We start from the raw sequence: 25,827 nt of genomic DNA on the forward strand, positions 1-25,827 counted from the left end.
GTTTTTGTCAGTCACCTGCCCTGTTCTCCTGTTCTGAGATAAAATAGTTCTAAAGACAGGTCAAGGCGAGGTTTGGAAAACAAGACATGTGCTCCATATTGGAGTGCAAGACCAAGGTAACTTCACAGCTTGGGATTTGCTAAAGTCCTCACTGAGATGGGTCACATTAAAACTTCTCCTTCTGCCCAATCCTATTTTCATCCCTTCCGTAGATATTGATTCCCAACTTCCTCTCTAATAATACTCCTGTATGCTGTCTCGATTCCTACTTCCTCAGGAACTCAACCTATGAAACAAGATAGTGTCTGCCCGCAAGATTGTGATGCATACCATTCTAAAATATCCATCTCTTGTCTTTCTCATTCTTTGGACAAGAGAAACTTCAAACTCATGGCCTGTGAAGGCTCATTGCTGGCCTTGGGCCGGTAGCATTCCTGGGTGCAATGTGCCTATGGTGACCTTCCCAAAGCAACTGTTCTCCTGAGAGAGCTGATGGTATGGTGGTCAGATGCTGCTCATTTTCTCTTCCCATTTGCTGAGCAGAAGAAGAAAGAGGAAAAGAGTGTGTGCTTGTGAGAGGGAGGGATGGGAGGAGGAGAAGGCAGGCTCTGAAACAGATGACCACTTACCTTGGAAAATGACTATGTCAGGACTGCAATCAGATGAGATAAGGAAGGCAAATTAGAAAAAGGTTCAGGAAATCTGGTCAGATACTTTCACGAGGAATATATCTTTAAAAGTTTATATTTCCAACACTGAATTATGAGACTACTCAGAAGATAGTGTTTCTGGTACTTTAATACTTAGGAGAGCAATTGGGTCCTTTTTCTGTGCCAAGTATCCTTTTATTGCTTTGTAGTGATTAACTTGGCCAGCACCTACTGATCTCCTCTCATTTGCTTCTTGAATAGATCCTTGATAGGATTTTGTGGCCACAATGTCCTTTTTAAATGCTCACAGGATGGACTTAATTTTAAAAATAGGTTACAGATGCATTGTTAAGAAGTACATAGATTATTATAATTGGTTTAAAACAACTAAAAGTTTTGGGGATAAAAACTCCACAAATAACTGAAAAGATAAATGAAATACTTAAACAAACAGGTACATCACATTAGTGTTATAAATTCAGATGGGGACTTTATGCTCATGATTCTCACATCCTTTAGAAAATACTGATGATTTGAGAAAAGTGAAGCATCTGACTACAAGACTGACTCAGCTTCTTGCAGATTGGAAAGAAAAGGGACATTTTGCATGTTCTATCACATTTAGTTGCCACAGAATCCATGGAAGAAAGCTCTTATGAACTCCATTTACACATGAGAAAACTCAGGCTCAGGGAAGTATAAGTAATTATTAGGTAGTAACACTGGCAGGTGACATTGTCAGGATTCAAATCCCAGCCCCTGTGATACCAGCACCCATCCTCTGGGAAGGCTGCCTGCCTGAGAGTTTCACCATTGAGATTTAGTGCAGCAACTTAGTTCCTTGTCAGAGAACTTAAGGGAGAAGCACACTTCAAAGATATGATTCTGCAAAGCTGTTTCTGTGCATACTTATCCTCATGCTGTTGATACTTGCTATGAATCTCTTGGGGCAGTTCAGCTAATCAGGCAAAAGCTTTTCTCCCCTTCTGGTACACATACCAATTGATCCAAACAGTCATTTCACACTGGCAGGCAGGAGCACTTTATTTGGAGTCCAAAAATCTAGAATAATAGCCTCCCGTCTTAGCAACTGAGGAGCCATATGCAAGTGGCTTTACTTAGTGGTGATTCAGAGTGCACAATACACAACCAGAGTGTATGGGATGAAAGTCAGTCACTAACAGTGATTCTGTGGCACTGGGCAAAAGCTTTTAACTTGTTTGTACCTCCAACTTCTCATCTATTACATAGTTGTAATATTGCCTCATCAAATCGAATTATTTTTTAAAAAATAAATGAGTTGATACTTGTAAAGCACTTAAAATAGGATGTCGCACATTATTATGTAATCACTGGGCCATTAAAAGCTAACTATCCTTATTGTTTGAAGTGTTGGTAACAATAAATGAACTCTACCCAAATTGTGAAAGACTGAAGATATACACTTTTATATATGTAAGCTGTGCATTTAAGCCACACATATCTGTGTTGCTGTACCTTTGTAAGTAAGTTTTATGGGGCTGCCAGTCACATCTCAGTAGTATTTCCAATTCTTTGTAGCTGAGCACTTAGGGTCAGGGACCTCTTAAAACCACAGAGGCCAGGAAAACATGCTAGGTTTCTATCTGTCTTTGGAGTGCCATTGATTATAAATCCCTGATAATATCAGGTTCTTTCTCATTGGAGATATTTCTTGGTAGAGTTGAAAATGAGAGAATGGCTCTTTGTTTGTAAATTTATCTAATTTTAGCAAATGACAAATGTAACCATTGGGAATGAATGGACATCAACAATTAAGCATAAAATAAACATATGTAAATATTTATGCATTTATTTATACCTGCAGGAAACAAGCTAAACAAATCCAGGAGCAGCTGAAAGAGTCACAAAATGGTAAAAACTACAGCCTCAAAGCATCCAGCATGATGACAAAGTCAGAGAGCTTGGTGAAGAGCCATGTGCAGCTGCAAAATGTAAGTTACATCTCCATCATCTCCAGTGTTTGGTTCCAAGCTCCCAGCCCAGAGGGAACAAAGAGCCTGTGATCGTACTTGTGTATTTTTCAGTACTTTATATAATATTCTTGCTAACTCATCTCAAGTCTGTGTGTATATGCACATGCAGGCACACATACGTATATGTGTGTTTTGAATGAAAGAAAGAAAAGTTGTCTCAGCCTTGATTTTTAATCCAAATATAAATTAATAACTGGTTAGAGTAAGAACTTCAGTTGGCTGGTCCATAAACTCTTTGGAATCCTTTTTTGTGCCAGAAATAATGCTTGACTCCAAGGATATAATGCTCTTTGCCCTTTGAAAACTAAGGTACGGAAAGAAATGTAGCTGCCACCAGAATAAGATGAAGAATGTGGGCTGAGCTCTGAAGGTTCCTCCTGCAGCAGAGGCTGGAGGACAGAAAGGCAGGAGCAGAGCTAGAGGCTGCTCAAATGCAGTTAGTCTTTCACTAGGTATCATCAGATACCCAAAGGACTAAAAGTGAGAGACTAGGACACACAGAAAGAATAGAGCCATGATATTCCCAGTGTGCTTGCTTCCTTTAGGCCACTCCAACTTCAGGGGTTCAAGAAGGGTCAGGGCTGAGGATGAGAAATGTAGTACCAGAGTCCATTCTTCTAACACCAAGTCTTCCATGGACACCAGAGCATGAATTTAAATTCTTCTCCTGCTAAATTCTTTGAAAATCTTTCATCATCTCGGCAATATATTGCAAGACTCTAAATTAAAGAGAAGAGAAGGCTATCTAGTACAAGCTGAAATATCCCTCCTAGGGTAGCAATTCTTTGCCCTCATTGTATGATTACATTTCTAGATTGTGAGGCACTAAAGGAAGGAAGGCCACAGTGTAAATCTCGTATTTGAGTATAATAAGCAATCACCCAGGACACATTCACACCCTTCCAAATGCTTAAATCACTGGAAATTCATACATCATTTGTGATTCTAAGAAATCATTATCCAAAAAGTCACCATTATGATGCATATAACAGATGTACTTTGATGGTTTAATGTGGAATTCATAAATCAGGATTGCTTCCCAGTAAAGTTTCGTTAAACTTTTATTCATGGCGATGTGTGAGGATTGTCCTTTTCAGAAACACAAAGAATGCTTTTGCTAATGACTTCTAATGAGGATGATCCCAGCACCTTCAACAAGGCTGATGATGGAGGCTGCTTCCATTCCTTGGCAACTGGTGCTGTCAAAGATAAACACAGCTGGATACCTGTGGAAGCAACAGGGACAGATTTTTATCAGTCACAGACCATTGCAGTAGGGAAGAAGGTCAACTTCTTCCCTAATGTAAGGAGGTGACTGGGCCTTGTAAAGGATGAATGAGGGAGGAGAGAGATAGACAAGTAAAGGCTTAATCAGAGTCAGGGAATTGAAAGGATGCAGAAGGTTGGTCAGTATAAATGCTACAGGCAGCTGTGTGCTGGCAGGATTGGAGTTGCAACTTTGTCCTCCATGGAGCAAGGGAGACAGAGTCCCTGTCCTTCCTGATGACAACACTTTAAAGCAATGCCTTTTTGGTCCTTGTGAACAACACTTCTGTGGTGTAGGAGATACATATTCATCTTCCTAAGCTTTTTCCATTCACACTTTAGAAAAGGAATGACCTATCAGTTGCTGGTTAAAATAAATTTTAAGTTTTTTAGGCAACCTTGAGTTTCATGTCTTTGTGTTTTCAGGCAGGCACATTAAGTGGGCCATGGTCATCCCAGGAATACAGCCTTAAGCTAGGTTGGTGCCCATATCATTTTCAGTGGGACAGAGGAGCTGGATAAGAGCATTTGTACTGAGAAGCTAACATTTCTATAGTCCAAAGGTAAAATAAGGCAGGTCAGGAAGGGGATCCTGTAAGTTACTATTCATTTTATAGAGTTGTGTTACTCCCAGAAACACACACACACACACACACACACACACACACACACACATGCGCACAATGAACCCTGCCCTTCTTATTTATCTAACACATGATAAATAGCATTTTCTGTCTGCTGAACAATTGCCCTATACTCTTGTGGGATGTTTACATATTAGTCCCGAAAGTGCCCATGCCGAAGTGTCCCCATCCATCCCCATGCCAGCAGAAAAACATCCAAGCTCTTTTCTATGGTTTACTTTTAACAGCTATTTAAAATGATGTGTTCTTTTGTGTGTTGTGTCCACCCTTCGCATGATTAGAATTATGAGGATTAGAATAACAAGAAAGAAGTGACTAGCAACAGGATTTCTAACACTTCAAAGCCCTTTGGAAGCTGTAATTTTATTTACTTTTTCTCTCCCCTTCATCCCAGTTCACCCAGACCTAACATTTTGTATGTTGGTCCAGATCAACATGAGTCTCAGTGAGTCCCTTCTACAGGCCCCAAGAGAAGGTTTGGGAGTTCTTTTGTATTTCAACCATTGTTGCCTAAGAACAGGATAATACCTTTTCTTTTTAACTTCTTTTAGGCTCTCAGCTGGACTCTAACAAAAAGTGAATTAACAAGAGGAAAACAGGTTTATTAACATGTACATCATGCATTTAACGTGTGGCACCCAAAAAAGAGTAACCTAAGAGGATATCTGGAATTTAAGCTTATGTGTCATTTTAGGCTGAGGGAAAAGGGGTCTGAGGCTTCTGAGTAGGGGAGACACATTATGGGAAGGTGATCAAGAAAAATATAAAACAAGATTTGTTAATAAGGCTTGGTGTTCAGATTTGTACCTTCTGTGTTGATAACAGTTGGTTTAGAGCAGCTTTTCCTGGAGCAGTAGAGAGAGAGAGACAGTTCTACAAATGGAAATTTTCCTTATAAGGAAATTTTGTATCCTGTTTATTGAGCTTTTTCTGCATTTGCTGGTTCTCAATAGTTTTAACTCAAAATAGTCTGTATGTCAAAGAACATTTTTGAAGTCTTATCCCCTGTATATATAAGACATTTTGCCTCAGGAATATGCTTTGTTTTTTGTTTTGTTTTGTTTTGTTTTGTTTGGTACTGGGGATCAAAGTTGGGACTTTGTGCTGGTGAAGCAGGAGGCAAACCATAGTTAAATCCCTGGCCCCTGTCTCAGATATGGTGTGATCTGCTAAGACTACACATTCTAAGAAACAATCAGGATAATGTCTAAGCAGTTACTTAGCATCCAGGGAGAGAATAGATATAATAGGAAGACATTTGAGGACCCCAAAGAAGAAGGAAAGCAAGGTGCATTGAAGGGCTTTATGTACCAAGTCACTGCATTCTACACATTATCAGCTTAGATGCAAAGAGCTACCTGAGAAGATTCCTTTAATATGACCAGATTTGGGGCCGGAGGTATATCTCAGTAATACAGCACTTTCCTAACATGCACGAGGACCTGAGTTCCATCTCTAACATCAGAAAAATAAAAAATGATGAACCATATTAGAATAAACAAATTGCTTTTACATGGGCATCTGTCAGTTTCATGGCTAAAAGGCCATGCTGGTCACAGCCAGTTTTATTTTATCATTATTACATTTTTATGACAAAAGCCCTGGGCCTGGGGGTCCCAACAGACCAATTTTAGCCACCCAACGCAAAACACCAATCAAGAAGATGAAAGGTAGTGAAGGGTTGGAGAGGAGCTTTAGTGTGGCCCCCTGAGAAAGACCAATGAAGAATCTCAACCTATGTCTTCAGGAATTGATGGGATCTTTGAGGTATTGTAGCAGAGGACAACAGAAGCAATGTTTGGGGGTTTACACAGCTAGGGATTTGCTCAGCTGGCAGCAGGTAATCCCAGTCAAGCTGTGGTCTGGTCGATTATTATCTTCGGACTGAGTCTGTCAGGTAACACCCTGAAATCCTTTTGTTTTAAGGGGAAAACCTGGTTTTCATGAGATGATTAGTCCTGCTCCAGAAGACTGACCTCAGTTCCTTCATGATAGCCATGTCTGACAGGCTCTGCTTTTCCTAGGATCTGAGGTGACTGCCTGTTTGGGAAAATGACCAGAGACTTAAGGGAGCAACCTCTAGAGAGTCTGAAAGGGACATTGGAAAAGCTAGAAATTGAATTTCCTGGAAAATCTTGGAAACACCTTACTTGCTCTTCAATCAGCGTCTTCAGTCTTAAAGGGTGATGAGATAGGTTTGGTAAATTTAAAAGTAATAATCCTTGTCTTACAAGTTTTTAGACAGATACTTAAGAGATATACATGAATATGAGTAATGCTGAGCAGAGCTCTGATCCAAAGTGTTACGGTCAGGAGGGAGGTAGACATAAAACAGAGTGAGAGAGACCAAGCATTAATCCTTTTTTAGTGATCCATTGGACATCTGCAGGCCTGGCCTTTATGTCCCAGTTTTGACATCTTTATCAACTTTTGCTTTGCCAATTTCACAGCAGAAAATGGCATTCTTTGGATTTTGCATTGGTTAATTTCAGAGTGAAATATCAGCCATAAAGAATGAGAAACTAGAGTCATTTATAGGAAAATGGATGCATATTGAGGCCATACTCGTAAGTGAAATAAATAAGACACACATGTGTAAATACTGAACAGTTTCTCTGGTGTGAAAAACTAAAAGTGTAAATAAGATCCAAATTTTATAACTGACAATGTGAAATAGGAAGAAAAGGGCTAAAGGTGTAGGGGAAGTGATAAGGGTAGGGGAAAGGAAATAAGGGAAAAGAAAAGATATGAGAAAATGAAAAAATGGAAACAACATTTTTGTAAATAGGGGAGGTAGAGGGGAGGAGGGAGGGCAGGGGTATGGGGAAAAAAATGAGAACCAAGATCTGTCATGTACAGGTACAACAGCCCAATGGTAAATGTAACTGTACTGTCTACTTAAAAACTATCAATAAACTCAGTGAGAGAAAAAAAGAAATATAACGGTTAACCATGTATTTCTAGTCAAATTTCTTGGTGAATTACATGCTGATACCCTTGTTTCACAGTATTATTACAGGAAGCAAATATCAATTTGACAGCAATTTTCCATTCTGTAAGTATTGAGAGGAAAATAATGATGAAGGATAGATATTACTATCCCATCAAAAAGGAACTAAAAATTGTAAGAACCTTTGATTTCCTTCAGTGCTGTCCTTATGATATGTAAAAAGAAGTATAAAGGGAATCTGTGCTTTGAGGCCAAGAAACAGTTATTCTTAGGAAAATTAGTAATCTAATACAGCTATTTGAACCAGATTAAAATGCAAATATGTTGAATAATTGAGAAAGCATTTTTGCTTTGTAGACCCATTTTTTTTTACAAGAGTTATAAGGAAATACCAATGTCAATGATTAAAGTGGTAAATTAAATACTAATAATCGTCATAGCATGTCACATGTACTATGATGAAAAATGTTATTGTCTTGTTTCTGTTCTAAAAGTGAGTAGTTCATTTATGCCCAAAATATGCCCAGGAGAGACACGGGGCTGTGAGCCTGAGAGTTACTTCTGTTAGACAGCTGTTGGCAGAGGCAAACCCACTTCTGTGAAACCCAGTGGATCCAGACCAGGGGCACTTCCTCCCTTCCCCAGACATTTGACAGTGGCAGGAAACACTTAGGCTGTTGCACTTTTGAGAAGACCGCTGCCCGAATCTAGTGGGTACAGGCCTGGCTTTATAATAAACATTTTAAAATGCACAACTATGTTCCATGACTGAGCACTATCCTTTCCTAAATGTCAGGAATTTTGAGCAAGTCCAGAGTTTTTGCTCAGGTTGCAAATGTGACCATCAGGAAATTGTGAACACCCAGATCCATCACCACACTTCCAGATTGTAGGCATCTGTTTTCACTACAAGAAGGGTGACAGCCACCCAGGTACACTGTCATCTTGGGGAGGGGAAAAACAAACAAAAAAAAAAAACTTGCTCACCCTATCACACAAATCTGTCATTGTTTTATCTTGAAGCCCAGATTAACTACTTTAAATTCTTTGTAAACTGTAATGTTTAACAAATGATGTGTCCGTGTCTGGCATTCCCTTAAGGTCATTAAACATTCATGGGGAAGGGTTTTACTTTACAGTCGTTTAACAAGATGTGTAAAGCAAGTCCAGAGAAGCAATGTGAAGATGTGAACTCAGATGCTGCAGAGACAGAGAGAGGGAGGGAGAGAGAGAGAGAGAGAGAGAGAGAGAGAGAGAGAGAGAGAGAGAGAGAGAGAGGAGAGAGAGATCCTGAGAATGCCTTACAAGCTTCTTGACCCTACCTACCGTCATTTACAAATAAAGCATCTGAGACTCAGAGAAATGAGCCAGCTTTCTTCATTGAGTCAAGAGAGAAGGAGCAGAGGATAAATGATAACTTCCAGAGCCAGAAGGACTCCAGAGTGACACTTCTTAGTCTGCTTCAGTGATCAAGAAGAAGTCATTGGAGATAATTGTTTTCTCTTAAAATCAGGAAAAAAAAAAAAACAGAATTACAAAGTTAAGGGCAGAAAATTTGATAGCCCTTCCCACTTTTTGTTTCAGTAACCATTTTAAGAAATAGTTTATGGGTGGGAGTAACATACAGTGAGGAAACAATTGGAAGACAATTTACATGTTGAAGGAGAATAAGAACGCCTTCCACAGCATCGTTGGTACAGAGACGTGTATTTATTCAGTAATGCTTATTGAGTACTTCTTTGTGTTAGGCACTACATGAAAAGCTTAAAATACAGATTATTCCTGACCTGGTCACAGGTCAGTACTAAAGGGAAATATATAAGCATATGCTGTGTTTTACTGTAGATAAAGTCAGTCCAAGGACTGTCACAGGATGAAATATTACGTCCAGGACTGATGTGATGATTGAGTTGAGAGGTAAGAATAAGTTGAGATTTGTTGAATTTACATGGAGTAAGTCAGATGAAGTAATTTCTTTGTAGCATTAAAGTTAATTTTGAATAGTTCTCATTTAAAATCTGATCTTTTTGTTTGAAATACCAAGTTCTATCTTCTTAATTCAATATAGATTCACACATTCATCTCTTCATTGAATATAGATTAAGTCACTGGAAGTTTCAGAGAGTGTCTAGAAAATACCACATCTATGATGTTAGCATCATGATTCAAAATTTTCATAACAAACAAAATGTCCCTGGTTTCTAGGAGTTCAGGGATTGTTCTAGGTAACAGATATTCATCAAATAATCTCATTGATGTGGAATTTATGCACGGCAAGGCCTATAGCAGATAGCACACAGTACTACATACCCAGCAGCTTTGGGAGTGAATAGAACAGGGAACTAGCAAAGATCTCTGGGAGAAGAGATATTAGTACATATTCGGTCCTCTGGTTGAAATGGGCACCTAGATGGAAAGAAGAGAACGGAGCCTGCCGTTGGTATAGATAGAAGGTCAACCAGAAGTTCTATTCCTTTTCTTTGGAGGAGATGTGCTAATGCCTGCAGTTGTTAGAATACTTCTTCCTCTGGTGTGTCATGCAGAAATTTTCAAATCTGTACCAGAGGTCAAGTTGCCTTTAATTAATTGCACTTGAAATCCACATGAAATTGCTCTTGAGAACACATCATAACCACTCAATTTCTCCATTCTCTGGGCTCCTAAATCACACTGGCAATAAAAACTTTTTGACACAGACATAGATGAGCTGGCAGCAATGCAGAGGCACACATTGAAAACTGTTCTGAAATAACCTTCCCCTGCCTTTACTGCCTGGGGTTTCTGAACAGGTGGTTATCAGCTGTCAACATTGCTCTCCAGCACAGACTCCGCTTTCATTTAATCTTCTGACTCCCGCTGTGTGGATGTGCCATACCTGGAGACTGTGATGTCCTTGTTGTGCTGCCAACACCACCTGTTTCATGTGACTGGCTCTTTGTCCCAGTGCAGCACCCAGAATGAAACAGGTGTTGGAGTGGGCAAAGTGAGAAAGTCGGCAACCACCCACCCTAAGTCCCATGGCCGGCCTACTTGACAGGAAAGAGCTCAACAGAGGCTACCTGAAAGGAAGGCCTTTTCAGGAAGTCATGGGATGGTCCTGAAGCTGTAGGGGTGTTTACCTATAAGTCAGGACCCATGAGTGGATTGTAGTATCTCAATCGCCACTAAAGTGACTTTTGTGTATTATACTAAACAAGATCTTATCAAAACACACACATGCAACACATGTCACGATCTGAGCCAAGGAAAGATCACAGTTTGAAACCTTTGTCACATACAGAGGATATCATAAGTGGGGGAGACCCAGACAACAGCTGACCCAAGCCCTTAAACTTCACCACAGGTCTGACCTGGTGGGAAAGCTGTGCAGAGCATAACTTCTCAAACTGGAGCTGCAAATATTTTTGAAAAGATTGTAATAAATACTTCCAGTATAGAGCATAGATGGATGTCAAAGACTGTGATCCTGGCCACTGAAGCTGACTCATAAGGAGGGTTGATACAAATGAACTAGTTTGTAGTCTGGGCTTTGTGCCTTCTTGACATATTTTCTGACCATTACATTATTTATAACTCTGTTGCTTAATTTTCAAATATTTTTACATTTTCCAAGTCTTTCCCTAAACAATTCCTAATTTAATTCCATTGTAGTCTGAAAACATACTTTTTATAATTTATGTTATTTCAATTTTATAAGGTATACAAATGTGGCCATCTCAGCTAATTTTGCATGTGAGTTTGAGGAGAATATTCAATCTACTGTATTAGAAAAAGTATTATGCGAACAGTAGTCTTCTCAATGTACTGTTTCGGGTAACTTTCTTTACTGAGTTGTCTACCTGTTGGATGAAGGAATTACTGACAAACAGAGGTTGAACTTTTCAAATATAACAGATTTTTTTTGTTTCTAGTTCATTCAACTTGTTCTTTCTATATTTTGATGCTTTTTGTTGGGTTCATAATTATTTTATTGCTTTGGAGAATTGACACATCACTATGTAAGTGACATTTTTAAACCCATTTTTCCCAATAATTGTCTTTGTTTAAAAATAAGCTTTATCTGAAATTAATAGAGTTGCTTCAGCTTTCTTCAGCTCAGTGTTAGCATGGTATATATTTTGCTATCCCTTTCCATTTATCTTTTCTGTGTCTTCTTTATGTTTAGTGTGTTTCTTATAGACAACATATAATTATGTTTTTAAAAATATGCTGACATTTTCTGTTTTTCAACTGGTGTATTTAAACAAAACATATTTAATGTGATTGATGAGATAGTTCAATTATCTGCCATTCTGTAATTTGTTTATATTTGTCCTTTTGCTTTGCTTCTTGTGTTTTTTTATTTCTTCCTCTTTTAGTTTCAGTTAAGCATTTTATGGTACTATTTTCTCTCTCTTCTGCCATATTATATTTTTTTCAGTGGTTGCCAAGAATCTGTGATGAATTGACTTTTAGATAACAATTTGCCACTTTGTACCTACCTCACTGTTTTTTTGGATACCAGGGATTGAACTCGGGACCTTAACATTTGTGAAGCAGGTGGTGGAAACACTCAACTAAATCCCTGGCCCTACTTAATATTCTTTATAACAGGCTATTGCCAATTTCTTTTTCTATTATAAAATTACTGTCAATCATTGGTTTGTGATCATCATGTGACTCATCGTTTCTGTTTTAAAAGTTTCTATTTGATTTATTAAGAAAAAGAACACAGTTTAATTTACTCTCATTAATTATCTCCCTGGGACCTTTTCTTTTTACAAAGTTCAGACTTTCTGATATATATATCATTTCCTTTCTCTTTTAAGAATGTCTTTTAGAATTGATTGCAGAACAGATGGGTGTTGAATTTTCTCAGTTTACAATTTGTCTAAAAATCCTGTACTGGCTCATTTTTGTGGGATAATTTCTTTGGAGATAAATGTCTAGTTTGGTGTCATTTTATCCCTTCGAATCTTAAAGTCTTTGAATCCTTACACTTCTTATTTTCATTGTTTATGATTAAGTGCCCAGAATATTTCTTAATTCTTTTCCTTTGTAAGTCACATTTTATATTCACTGGGTACCTGCTCCCTCATTTGGTTTTTTCCCTTCTCTTTTTTCCTGTTTGAAAATGATATACCAGCATACTGTTTTGGGAATTTTACTCTGCATGGTATTTTGTTGCTTCTTGAATCTGTCATGTCTTTCATTAATTTTAAAGATTTTAGTCACTTTTCCCACTTTTCCTATTTCTTCTCCTATTATTCCAATTATGCTTAGGTTATACCTTTTGAAATTTTCCTATAGCTCTTGAATATCCTTTTACATATTCCTTTTCTAAGGTGAGAATTTCTCTTGATAATTCTATTGTGTGCATTTTTTTCTTACAGTTTTTTTTTTATTTATAGCATTTACTTCTGATTTTATGTTTCCATTTCCTTGCTTATAGTATCATTGCATTAGTATTATATATAGTATTTTTGTATGTTGTCTATTTTTCCCCTGTGGATTCCTTACTATTTTTATGTTTATTTTAAATTTCCAATTTGATTATTCTAATATCTATCTGTGATATAAGTTTTGATACTTATTTTTCTCTTCAAATTGCTTCCTTTATTCTTTTTTTAAAATCTCTTTTGTGTGCCTCATAAGTTTTTGTTGAACATTTGAATGGAAATACAATACAATAGAGAATAGGAGCCTAGGTAATAGGTCTTTATTGTATGGTTTTATGTTAATCTAGCTAATAGATTTAATATTTATGATAGATGTAAATGAGAGGGATTTTGAAATCTTCAAGTGTTAATTTTCTGGGTTTGTTTCTTTGTTCGTTTGTTTTTCTGTCATCAATGATACTTTGGGATTTTCCAAAGAACTCACAATAGAGTCTACATCCTGCTACTATTTCAGCCGTAGGCCAGTGCTGCTACAGTAGCGGAGTCCTATTGATAAAGGGGAAGGGAACTTCTCCATAATTTCATGATTACATTTAATTATTTTAGTGGGCTGGTGTTTGATTTTGTCCTTCACATGTTTCTTTCTTTTCCTCTCCCTTATGTAAGACAGGAAACTCCCTTGAATGGAAATGTAGATAGGCAGTTATTATCCAGAAAGCTCTGTGTGCATTTATTTCACCATTGTCCCTTTTCCCCTTTCACTGGTAAAGATGTGAGATGATTTGTTGTTGCTCTTGTTCTTTGCTCTAAGAAGCTAGATGTGGTTCCAGGAGGTAAAAACGGATGAAAGATGGGTGCCTTCTCTAAGACGACAGACCCCAGATGATCCCAGCTCACATTCTAGTCCACACAGAGGCTCTAACAATGTGTCAAAATTACTACCTAACCATTCTACCAAGTAAATCTCCTAGCAGCCCTGCCATAGGTTAGGTGCTTTTGGTGATAAGTGTCTGCATTCAGCAGTCTGTTCAGATTACAAAGTGATGATTTGCCCTACAGCCACAACTATCTGATGGATACAAGAATAGTCATTGATTTTCGATCATTGTTTTTTTTTTTTTTTTCTCTCCCTCATTGCAAGGACAGAAACGGTGACTTCCAAACTCTTTAATTGTCAGAGCTGAAAGTGGGAGATAACTTTAAATTCATTTTGAAGCTACATGTATATAGAATGTCAATTTGAAGAAATGCATGTAAATTGATCCTGGGCAGGAATACCAACAAATTAAACTTGAATCTCAAACTAACCGCAGTTGCTAAAATGAAATGCTTAGAGTGAAAGAAAAAGGGTTCAAAATAGTCAGATTTGAAACTAAACTTGCATATATAGACCAAAATGGAATAAGTAAAAGCAATTGGGTCATACAGCAGCCACCCAAATATTTGAAAGGAAAGACAGAAAATATCTATTATGAGTACTGTCAATAAAAACTGCAATAGGCTATTTCTATTCCTTTCTTTTGTCCTGGATTTTAGACACAGCCCTCCATTTCTCAGAACTCAGAGCACAAACTATGACATGATGGTCTAAATAGGGAATTATGTATTAAGAAGAATTGGAATGAGTTAATAACTTAGCGATTATCAATTTTTGTATAAAATAGGGATCCTGAAGTGTAGTTGGCTGATGTTACCCCCAGACAGGTACAGTTGGATAGAGACTTGACTCCTCCAGTTTATCCTGTAAGGCATCTCGATTGCTTCTGTAGCTGGACCATTAAGACCTCTCAATTTATCTTCTAAACTAATTTATTAGAAGTAAGGGGGAGGAGCAAATTCTACATCTTTACAGTACCTTGAAGTCAGATAAGATGTTGGTTATGCTTCATTGAACACATTCATTCTGCTGACTTTTTCCATGTAATAAATATAGGTATTTCCATCATTTGTTAGAGCTTTGTTCTTTAGCATTATTGACAACAATCAGCTTTTCCAAATTATTTCCATATCTTCTTCTTTTTCTATGTCAATTTTCTCCTTTTTACAAAAGTCTGACCAGTTTCCAGAGTTCCCTTTCTGTAAATTCAGACTCCTTGTGAAGACATGGCCATTACTGCCACTATGTGGCTTATTTTGAAAGTACTTAAAAATAAAACATGCAGTTGGATCTTTAATCTTAAAGTAATAACCCTGAAGTTTTCCCTAGCCTCCATAGCTCATACTCATGATACATAGCCCTGTGTGATTTGACACTGGAGATATGTTTTTAGCAACGCACCATTAGATTTCATCGTTGTGCATACATCACTGAGCATAGTTATACCAACCTACCTGGTATAAGTCAATCTTTGGCATGGCCTCTTGACACAATCAAGATATGGGGTCTAAAGAAGATATATGAGTCTGCTCCTGCCTTGCCTAACATCCCATACCGTTTTATGTATACAGTAGTAGAATCATCATTTATTATCACAAGTATTCTTACTATACCTAATTAAATGTGTTACACTTTTATATAACTGGCAGTGCAGTATGTGTATTCATACCAGGATCACCACAAACACTATGGTGTTTCATATCCATTACAGACAGTATCACTAGGTAGTAGAAAGTTTTCAACACTGTTACTTTTATGGGACCATTGTAATATATGAATTCTGTCTGTCCAAAAAGTTGCTATGTGGTACAAAACTATACTTTTCTTCAAAGTTAAAACTCAAATAATAGTATATAGTCTACTTTTAAAAATCTGCATGCAAATCTGCATGCTCCTTTCAGAAGCAGTCCTTAGATTCCAGATACACATGACATCCCCAGCAACCACTACCAATTGATTAAAACACACATGTATACCATAATACATATATATAATCTGTATTTAAGTAAACACAAAGTTAAATATGTACGTATAACCATATATTCAACATATATATTTAATTTTCAGAAGTGGGTACGTGTTCACACTTTGTTGTATCTTGCTTTTATTCTTTGGATGACTATAGTATTTATTTTTAGACATTTCTATTGTTTCCATTTGATTCTTTTTTGTTGTTAAAAATTAAAATTTGTGCTACTGACATGCCCTAAGAATTAGATCATTTCATACTTTTGCAGTTATATCAATGATGGAAATTTCAGAAGTAATGTTTTAGATTGAAGAGTATGTATTCAAATTTTTGAGACATATTGCTGATTTGTTTTCTAACAAATACTACCAAACTACCAAATACCGCTTCCTGTATCTTCCTTTTTACTAGTTATTCTTGAAATGTAATTTTACATATTCTGACTACTGCCCTTTTGCAATGAGTACCACTGTACACTTTTCCATATGCACATGCCTATTTTATTTTTCTGTGAAATTCATTTTCACTATTGCCTTTAGTGTTTTCTAGTTAAATTCTGTGTAGCATTTGCATTGCAAGAATAGTCTCTAATGTATGAATACCAATATTTCCCCAGGTTTTTACTCGTGTTTTCATTTGATATAATCATTTTTTCACTACTGGATATTTAAATCAGTATGTAATCAAATTTAACATATATATTTTTCTTTATAGTCTTTATGTGCTGCACCCTGGCAAAAAATGTCTTTCACCCTTAAGGATGTGAACAAACATACCTGCATGGACTTATAAAGCTAAAATGTATTTGCATGAAATATATTTTTAACAAATTCTAAAAGTATAGATTTAACTAAAAATGCACTTTACCTTTGCTGTATTATGCTCATTGCCAAAGAGATGCTTTTATTTTATGGGATCATTTTAGTACACTTACTTTTAGTTTCGACATAGTCAAGTTATCAGAAACTTAGTGGTTTATGTTTATGATTTGTTGAGGAAGCCTTTCATTCAGTTCATTTCTTCAAACCCCAATATTTTTTTCTAATGTTTACCCATTCTTGGGTACATGTAGCTCCTTAACTGGATGTTTTTTGTGTTTGTCAAAGCGAAAAACAAATTTATTTTGCTTTCTCGTATAACTTTCACTCTAGCACCTTTATTCTTGAATTCGGTATTTTTTTCTTCTGACTTGAGACACCAGCAGATTCCTGTAACATCAATGAAGTCTCTCAACATGTCTGAGTTTGCCAAGGATTTCATGCAGAGCTATTAGTTTTACTTTGCATGATCCACAAAAATTTATAAATATTAATCACGGTGGATTTTTACTGCTTCTCATATGAAATACCCATCTTTGTGTCTTTTCAAACAAATTTTGTATGGAAATATATTTGATTTGCATTACTGCTATTATGAGCTGTCGTTGTTTTTTCTGTAATTTTTTAGATTTATCCAACATAAGAATACTAAAATATTCCATTTGTTTTTTCATTTTTTAAAAACAGAGCTATTTCAGCTAGTAGATGACTGAATTTATTAACTCAATGTGTGAATCTCTCTCTTTTAGCAGTTAAATCTACCCATCCATAGTGTCATCATTATTAATGGTTTCACATTTCCCCTGCCATTTAATAGATTTTTAATTTTCAATTTATCATTCTCTCTTGTTATATACCTTCATAGTTTTTATTGAATTAATGTTTCTGGGTTTTTTCTTTCTCTTGGTTTTTATATATTTCTGATATTCTAGTGATTATATGTATGTGTATATATCATCAGTCTCCAATAGTAATCAGCGTCAATATTTTACCCCTATTCTTGAAAACCAGAATGATGTTTTTTTTAAAAATCATGCTTCTCTCTTTTCTTACTTGTATTCCTTACTGTTATTTATAACTTCCAGTCATGTGGAAATGATTTGAACTTTAGTCTCTTATGTTAATTTTAAAATCTACATTTTTATAAGACCTTTCAACTCTTTGCTCTTGGATTCATTTATGCTCTTGGTAGAATACTTTTTCTTCTCCTTTCAGAAGCAGTCCTTAGATTCCAGATACACATGACATCCCCAGCAACCACTACCAATTGATTAAAGATGGGATCTGTGCCGGACTATATGAATTCTCCTTTCCTGGCACTAATTCTGTTTCTTATAATTCATAGATGATGTTACTGTAAAGCTAGAAAATATCTTAGAATGTCATTTTATTATTGTACATTTTGTATTGCATCTTTGGGCTTCTTCAACAGTCTTGAAAGGCTTTTTGTATTGATTTGAGGTTAAAAAAAATGTATCAGTTTCTTTTTCAGCTTTTGTTTATCCCTCTAATGCTGGCTTCTTTGCTTTTGAAGTGGGGGAAAAAACTTGAATGTGTTTTATAGGTTTTCACTTGGTCAAACTAGTACTCAAGGTTTAGATCTTGATAATACACTGGACACTAAATATCCAGAATTGACAGTCTCTATCCATTTTCTTACCAGTCTAAATCTGCCATTTGGGGGATGTTCTTATTGGGAGTTTCAAGAGGAACCTTTCATTTCCTTCTACCTGCTCAATTGCCAAGTGTCCAGGGAATGTTCAGCTTAACCTTGCTGGCTCCTGGAGATGCTGCCTGATATTTCTCATGGGGCCAAGTTTCCTTCATGGCATCAACTCTAGGCCTCGGTGCCTTGTGAAACATTATAGTCAAAGGTGAAGCCAGGAAATGGGAACTATATACAGTGAAATGCTCACAAATTTCTTAAGACGGGGCAATTACCTGATAACAAGCTGAAAGAGAAAAGCAGTGGAGCATGGTGGGAGGTATTCTGGATCAATGTCCTTCACAATTCTAAGAACATTATGGAGTTCATTCCATCAGTACTTATTGATCTGCTATTATTAGTAACTCAGTAACTAATCTTTTTCTTTTTATAAATTATACATATGGAATAAAGTATACTTGTACGTGCTTTTTGACCAAAAGGAACAGTGTGCTACAGGTGTAAACATGGAATTCTAGAGTAAAAAAACCCTCTTGAATGGATCTCACCTAATCTCAGAAGACATTGGGGTGCATTTGGGGTGTGTAGTCAAGCTTATGAGAAATGAGATTCTCCTTGTGTCTTTCCTGGTTCTCAATTATTAGCTCATGTGCAATTGGCCCTCCTCTCACAAGACACCTCCAACTCAACTCTGTCATGATTTCCTGCAGTATTCAAAGGCAGAAAGGCATCCTGTGACTGCGCTGGAGAAAATGATGGAGTCAAGTTTTGGTGGTCCCCAGCCATTCCCTGCGGTCCCTTCTTCTGACAGAGGAAGCCAATCTGTCAAACACCACAGGTACTGGTAGCTAATTATGGTGGCAGTGGGCACATTCACACTGGGCATATGCTGCACATATATGCCAGGGGATGGCAGAGGTACCCAGTGGAGGTGACTGTTCTTGCTTCTGCTATTGTACTTCAAGGAGATGTTCAAACAGCTCATAGCTGGTAAACCAAAGATCCAAAGATACCAGTTTCCCCTGCAAATGATGACAGGAGACTGAACAAAACTGGAAATACCACTCCTCAGAGCTACAGGCATAGAGCCACTAATGAAACAATGCAACATGAAAAAGTATTAGAAATATAGTATTTCCTAACCTTCCTTATCACTGTCTGCAAAGTCAATGTCTAATTCTCCCTTATGGAGTTGATGTGGAGACCTTCCAAGTCTTATAACATGGTCTTCAAAGAGGAAAATATTTGAAGGGAAATGCTAGTGGATCTTCTTTGTGAGCCTGCGGGATCTTCTCCAGCCCTAAATAGCAGTCTTTTGCAAGGTGACCACAGAAACTGATTCTTTAGGGGAAGAAGACAAATATAATGCTGTTTTTTACATTTCACGACATTCTGTACCTGAATATGTTTTTCAGGCCTGTTTGTTTTCATATGTGAAAAATCTTCTACTCCAGACCAAGTGGTAAGGTTTGAGACTAGAAGAAACACTGCATATGTCCAGAATGTACACCCTTGGTCTGACTGAGGCTTCCTTTTCTTAATGAAAAGTATAATATTTTCAAAATATAATTTACAATTTTAATTAGACCAATGAAACATAAATGCTCTTGACCTTCCTTTTTTTTTTTGCATATATCTCAGCAGATCTTTATACACCCCCTTGTCAAACACATAACAGCAGAAAAGGAGCCTATTTCTTTCCTTACCTCTGAGGAAGTCTTGTAGAAGGGTTTTCCTGTTTCCATTCACAGTTACTTTCACATCACAGTCACTCCCCTAATCCACTTGATGGTGATTTTTATTATTGTTTTACATGAGTAGTTACTGAGATACTAAGGTTTTGCCAATTTTTTTTAAAAAATGGTTTACTTATCTTCAATATTAGGATTGAAATATGCTTAGCTCTTGGATAATTGCTTCATCTGTTGACGGGAAGTTTTGATTTATACTATTTATTGCATTTACAGAATATTTCATCATGAAAAGAGCATTTCACTTCATTAGACCTAATGGAATTTGTCTTTATTAAAGAAATAAGCCCAAAATTGCCAGCTTTTGAGAAGTTGGATATATTTTATAAAACAGTACTTCCCCCTCCTGAATACAGTATATATTAAGTAGTATTCTGTCCAGTCCAGTTAGAGTTTACTATATTACTCTAGGACTACATTATACATAAATACTTTCAAGTTGAGATTTAAAAATATATATAACATAATGTTTTGGAGATTCAATGTCCCTTCTCCCTGTTCCTGTATCTCCTCATAAATTTATCCTCTGCACAGGTTTCTAGGAGTTACTTACAAATTAAGTTAGGACATCTTTAGGAGAACTTTTTTCTGCTTTGTTCAGTGACGCTGTAGTATTTGTTGGTGCCCATTGTGTCCTGATGGGCAAAGGCTCATTTATAAAGTGCTTATAGAACATAATTTCATTATAAATTATAATTTAATATACTGGCAATTATAATTTAACTTATTGAAGCTTTTGTTTTGTAAAACACACAATAGGCTTGAACATTTTCACCAGTGATAACCCAGTCACTGATTTATATGTCCTTCAAACTGCTCCCTAACTTCCTGAATACCACTGGGCTTGTATGCTTGAAAAGTTGATTGATCAATAGGTCCCACTTCACATTAGTAGGCTTTGTAGTTATGACAGGGTAGCAAATTATGAAGAATTAATTTCTTTTTTGTGTACTGAAAATAATTCCTTTGGATAACTTATTTATGAAACAAAGCTGTTAATGCAAAGCTGTTGTTTTTCATGGTTAGTCCAGAGAGAGGGAGGGGGAGAAAGAGAGTGGGGGGGAGAAAAAGAAAGAAAGAGGGCCGGGGATTGAGCTCAGTGGTTCGGTGTCCTGCCGCGCAAGCGCAAGGACCCGAGTTCGATCCCCTCTACCAAAAAAAAAAAAAAAAAAAAAAAAAAAAAAAAAAAATAAGAAAGAAAGAAAGAAAGAAAAAAAGAAAAAGAAGGAAAGACAAACAACTGCCTCTTGAAGAAATCTTCTATGGCATGCCACTCTTGTTCCACTGTATTTCGGCTCTCTAAATTGCTTATTAAAAGCATACATGCAAATTTCCTACAGTGACACGAGTCCAAGGTTCTCAGTGATCAGGCTGATCCTTCCAGTTGCCAGCTGTGGTAGAAGAACAGAGAAGAAAACACACGCTGTTGAGCATCTGCTGTTGGCGGGCCTGTGCGGCCCTCTCTGCCTACCCTACCCTCCATAGTAATCTGTGGAAAAACACACAACATGCTGATGTCTTCGATCTGCTGCTCTCCTTCACCCCTGCACCCAGTCTCTACCTGCCTTTGCCTTACCTTGGGTACCAGGAGGGCTGTGGGCTCCCTTGTTCTCTGGCTTTTGTTCGCTTAGTGTGACTGAGGCTCAGACAAGAGGCAAGTAGGAGGAAGGTGAACTCGTGGCACTTCTGCCCTTGTCCTCCCTGCTTGGTTGACTAAACTGTCTTCTGGAACCACAGAGCCAGGCTGGTAGTCTTGGCCTTGCAGCTGTCTCCGTTCTGGTAACTGCTCCCACTCCTCGTCTTTGTAGCAGAAGGACAGTAACAGCTTAGTACTGTTACTAGATCTGAGACACAGTAGTATCTCATAATTTTATTTTTCCCTTCAACAGTAAACTCACCTTTGAAATTGTAAAAATCTCAAATGTACAGTGTCATTTATTTCCCTCAAATACTGTAGTACAAGTACTGTCCCCACTCATGCTTCTTAGTAAACATATACATGAGATTTCTACCCACAGCTAACTGTAGCCCTCAGGACTTCTTTCATACCTTATGCATTCTGTAATTGCCACGGGATGATAGATAGATGCAGACAGGTAAGGAAACAAATTAGCTAGAATGAGAACCTTCAACATGTTGGCTCAGACAGCAAACTAGATTGCACCTTATTGCTAGGCATCCTAGGACTCAACAGAAAGGAATTATTGTGATCAAGAGTGAAGATATAATGATGGTGCCAATATATCTGTTTTCTGTACAAATTTAAGAAGTTAATGTTGGCTTGTGGAATATAAAGTATAATTAGTCACTTTGCCAAAACCAGAAAAGTAGCTTTTAGCCCTCACATGTCAAGTTCTCAAACTCTAAATAACATTTGCAAAGCTTTGCTTTATAGTTAAGTAGAAATAATAGTAATATGGTTGGGGGTGACAGAACTCAAGTCATATAGTGATATGGGTAGAGTTTCTTTGTTTTGTTTTGTTTTTTGGGTTTTTTTTTTTTTTTTTTTTTGGTACCAGGGATTGAACTCGGGTCCTTGCGCTTGCAAGGCAGGCCACCGAACCACTGAGCTAAATCCCCGGCCCGGGTAGAGTTTCTTTGGCACACTATCCCCTTTAGAACTTGGTAGGCTTGCTTACATTTTTAAAATCTCTTAACTTTGAATAGTTGTGTTGATATTTTCAGAATAAATGTGAGTCCTCATAAAGTTCTTAGTTCACGTATGTGCACATGGCAGAGTTAGTCTGACTACATACAAGTGCATCTTGTGTAGTGTCTGCACCCAGACCAAGTTCTCCTCACGTATCCAATTCAGTGGCATGGAAATGGGAATGGACCTGGAATATTCAATGAGTCACATTAGCCACTGATTTTTCGTAGCATATAGTTGGTTGGCTTATATAATCTGCATATAGGGGTCTCGTTTTGTTATAACACATGAGGGTCTAGGTGTTTTGGGTGCATCCACCAAATGAAATGTTAATCAGACATTTATTAAAAGCAGACTGAAAAGAAAAAGTTTGAAATTGATGAAAATCTGAGATAGTGAACTGAGAATTTAACACATATGCTAAGAAAAGAGTGCCAATTAAAGTAAGATTTGTTTATTCTATCACTGAGAAGTGAAAAATTCTCTATGAATACCTTCTGGGCTTCCTGTGTTTTGTTCTTGTCAGTGTCTAATAAGGCCATTTTTATTCCAATTAGACAGCTACTATGGTTTGAATACTGAGTGTAGAAAGGAACAGGGATCTTGGGATTTCTTAAAGCTCATTTCTTGCTTTTGGTTGGAAAGCTGCAATTATTTTAATCAGTAGTGCTCTAAACTAGAAAGCCAGAAGGTGAAATAAATCAGGCACTGCCTGATCTCATCCATGCGCAGAGTCCATATGCATGGATGGCCTCTCGCCTGGAATATTGAGGATCTGGGGAGCAAATGCTATGTTTAAATCTGAAAACTATTGCTGTGATCTCTTTTGTTTGTTGGTTTTCTTTCTTTTGTTTTTTGTTTGTTTGTTTGTTTTGTTTTGTTTTGTTTTCCAACCAAGCAGGAGTCTCTCCTCTTGCTGTAGCCCAGGGCAGAGAAGTGGGATGCTCCACAGGAATGCCTTCAGGAGGACACCCCCCTCACCCCGAAGCAGACTGGGTGGAATTGTGGGACCAGCATATGAACAGCTTGAAGAATCAAGGATCCCAGACCAGGATATGATGCCCTGCCAAGGGTAGGTCTTAAAAACAAAGGCATTTAAGGGGTGTTATGAGTACTAGTGCTTTAAATTGAGTGATACATTCCTAGTAGTTTTATTTAGTGATTCCTTTATCAATTAGCTATTAATGCCACTTCCGTCTTTATTCCACAAAATAGTGAACTGTCTGAAAAGAATGGGTATTAGGGAAATGTTAGGTGAAAAGAAATATAAAGAACAGAGGGTGGCTCTGGATCTGGTGGACACAGAACTTCACAAGGATATAGTGAGTGTAGTGCAAGATGGATTTTAGCCATTATTTATCCAGTTCACATATCCAGTTCAATCAACCAAAAATGGTATACCAAGAAAATTATATATCCTGGGCTTATTCACAGGCTACACAGAAAGAGAATCACCAAAGCCAGATTCACAACTTAAAAGTAAGAATGATCTAGAATAAACTGAGTACCTAACCACACTTAGCTACCAACTGTAATTCAGTTGTTCTTTTAGAAATGTTTTAGCTGAACACACCAAGGGTACCAGAGTTTAAACAGCTTTGTACTTAAGCTCTGTAAAATAGTTGGTCAGATATTTTTTTAAAAATGGGTTAAAGAGCTCATACCTGACACCCAGTAGTACTATTATTTATTATCACAGTAATAGTCATGATGTTACCATCAGTTTCAAGAGTAGTGGAATCAAGGTTTACTGTGATTCTTGTGAAAATGAGCTTTTGTCCTTGAATCATCCAGATTAGGTCTCTATGCTTCTGTAGCCAGGTGATTTTTTTTTAGTCTTCATTAAGCTAAAGAGCAAAATAAGTGGGCAGTCTAGCACTCTGCCTTAACTTTCCCCTTTCTTCTGGGTATGGGGTGGATGGAGCAGCACTCTGTCTGACAAAGCTCGTCATAGATTTCTTTAAGACTAGAAAAAAGGACATAAATAGCCTGTGGCTAGGTTTTGTAATTTTGAAGCAATTCCAAATGGGCTGTAAAATGCATTTTGCACAGATTTAGGGTGACAGTTGCAAATTCAATCTAACGGCCAAATTGTCCAAAATGTGTAACACATTACCTTTCTCTTGGCCTTAGATCTTTAAAAAAAAAAGGGGGTTGCATCTAACCTATAATTATAATTGATTGTTTCATAGTTTTCTTTACTCATCACTAATGATGCATCTTGAGTATGTATGTGTGTATGTGTATATATATTGCATTTTTAATGGTGCCCACAGTAAGTGATCAGTAGGTTTTTGTCTTATATATATGCTTTTTTTTTCTTGGAATGAATGTTATTGTGACAACGAATAAGGAAAATCAACTTCAGGATTTTTTGAATGGACAGAAGAACCTGCCCTAGTGTCGTTCCTTCTGCAGAGAGCTATTATGGCTATGTTCCTTGGATTCCAGGGGTCAGGATGCCCTGTACCTGTGCCACACTCAGCCTGGAGTACCACTTTTTCCTATTTTTCAGGGATTGGAGTTTCCTATTGCATGTTCAGTCTCTGTTTTGTCCTTTACCTCCTGGGGAGACTCCACTTAGTGTCAGCATAGTGGTGATTTTGGCTGGCCACATGTGTGATATTCACTCGATATTGATAAATGGTGACTCTAAGTATAAGTCACTCTGTACTCAGCACAACGAATCTCAGGGAGCAATCTCATTCTCAGTTCTTAAAAACAGCTATTTTCCACTCCCAGGGGACTGACTGTCTCTCTGGACTGGAAATGGGATTGGTAATAGAATTTCACAGTTAAAGTCCCTCTTCAAATCTGGCCTTAGCCTGGAGAGGGGAGTGAATGGATTTGTAAAAGCCATCTGCCATCTGCTGTTTGCTTACTGAACATGTGGTCCCTGTCTGCTAGTTAGGCTCCCAGTATATGCCCCTCCTCTTTTTGCCAAGAACTTCATCCAGCTTGAACCTAGCACCTATTTTAGGGTTGCTTGGGGAAAGAGTGAGACAGCCTGATTGGTAACAACCAGGGTGATCACTCACACATTTCTGAGCTGGATTATGTCAGGCAAATCAAACTAGTGCGTTCGTAGACTACATAGAAAGGAAATTAGCAAAGGTGAAATCATATCTTAAACATAGGAAGTATCCAAAATATACTGAGTTTCTTTTTTTTTTTTTTTTTTTTTTTTTTTTTT

At 37.3% G+C, this 25,827-nt stretch overlaps 1 protein-coding gene across 1 annotated transcript in view; it reads left to right on the plus strand.

Moving 5' to 3' along the window:
* Nrg3 (neuregulin 3) overlaps positions 1 to 25,827 on the plus strand; it is a gene marked incomplete at its 5' end in the record, with an annotated part of 1,020,825 nt that overhangs the window by 988,838 nt on the left and 6,160 nt on the right. Inside the window, 3 exon segments of the mRNA XM_033763192.1 lie at positions 2,497 to 2,623; positions 18,944 to 19,071; positions 23,557 to 23,706. Coding sequence (XP_033619083.1) covers positions 2,497 to 2,623; positions 18,944 to 19,071; positions 23,557 to 23,706 — 405 coding nt within the window.

This window comes from Fukomys damarensis, unplaced genomic scaffold (assembly GCF_012274545.1).
Source record: "Fukomys damarensis isolate Sample0158 unplaced genomic scaffold, DMR_v1.0_HiC HiC_scaffold_1, whole genome shotgun sequence".
NCBI lineage: Eukaryota > Metazoa > Chordata > Mammalia > Rodentia > Bathyergidae > Fukomys > Fukomys damarensis.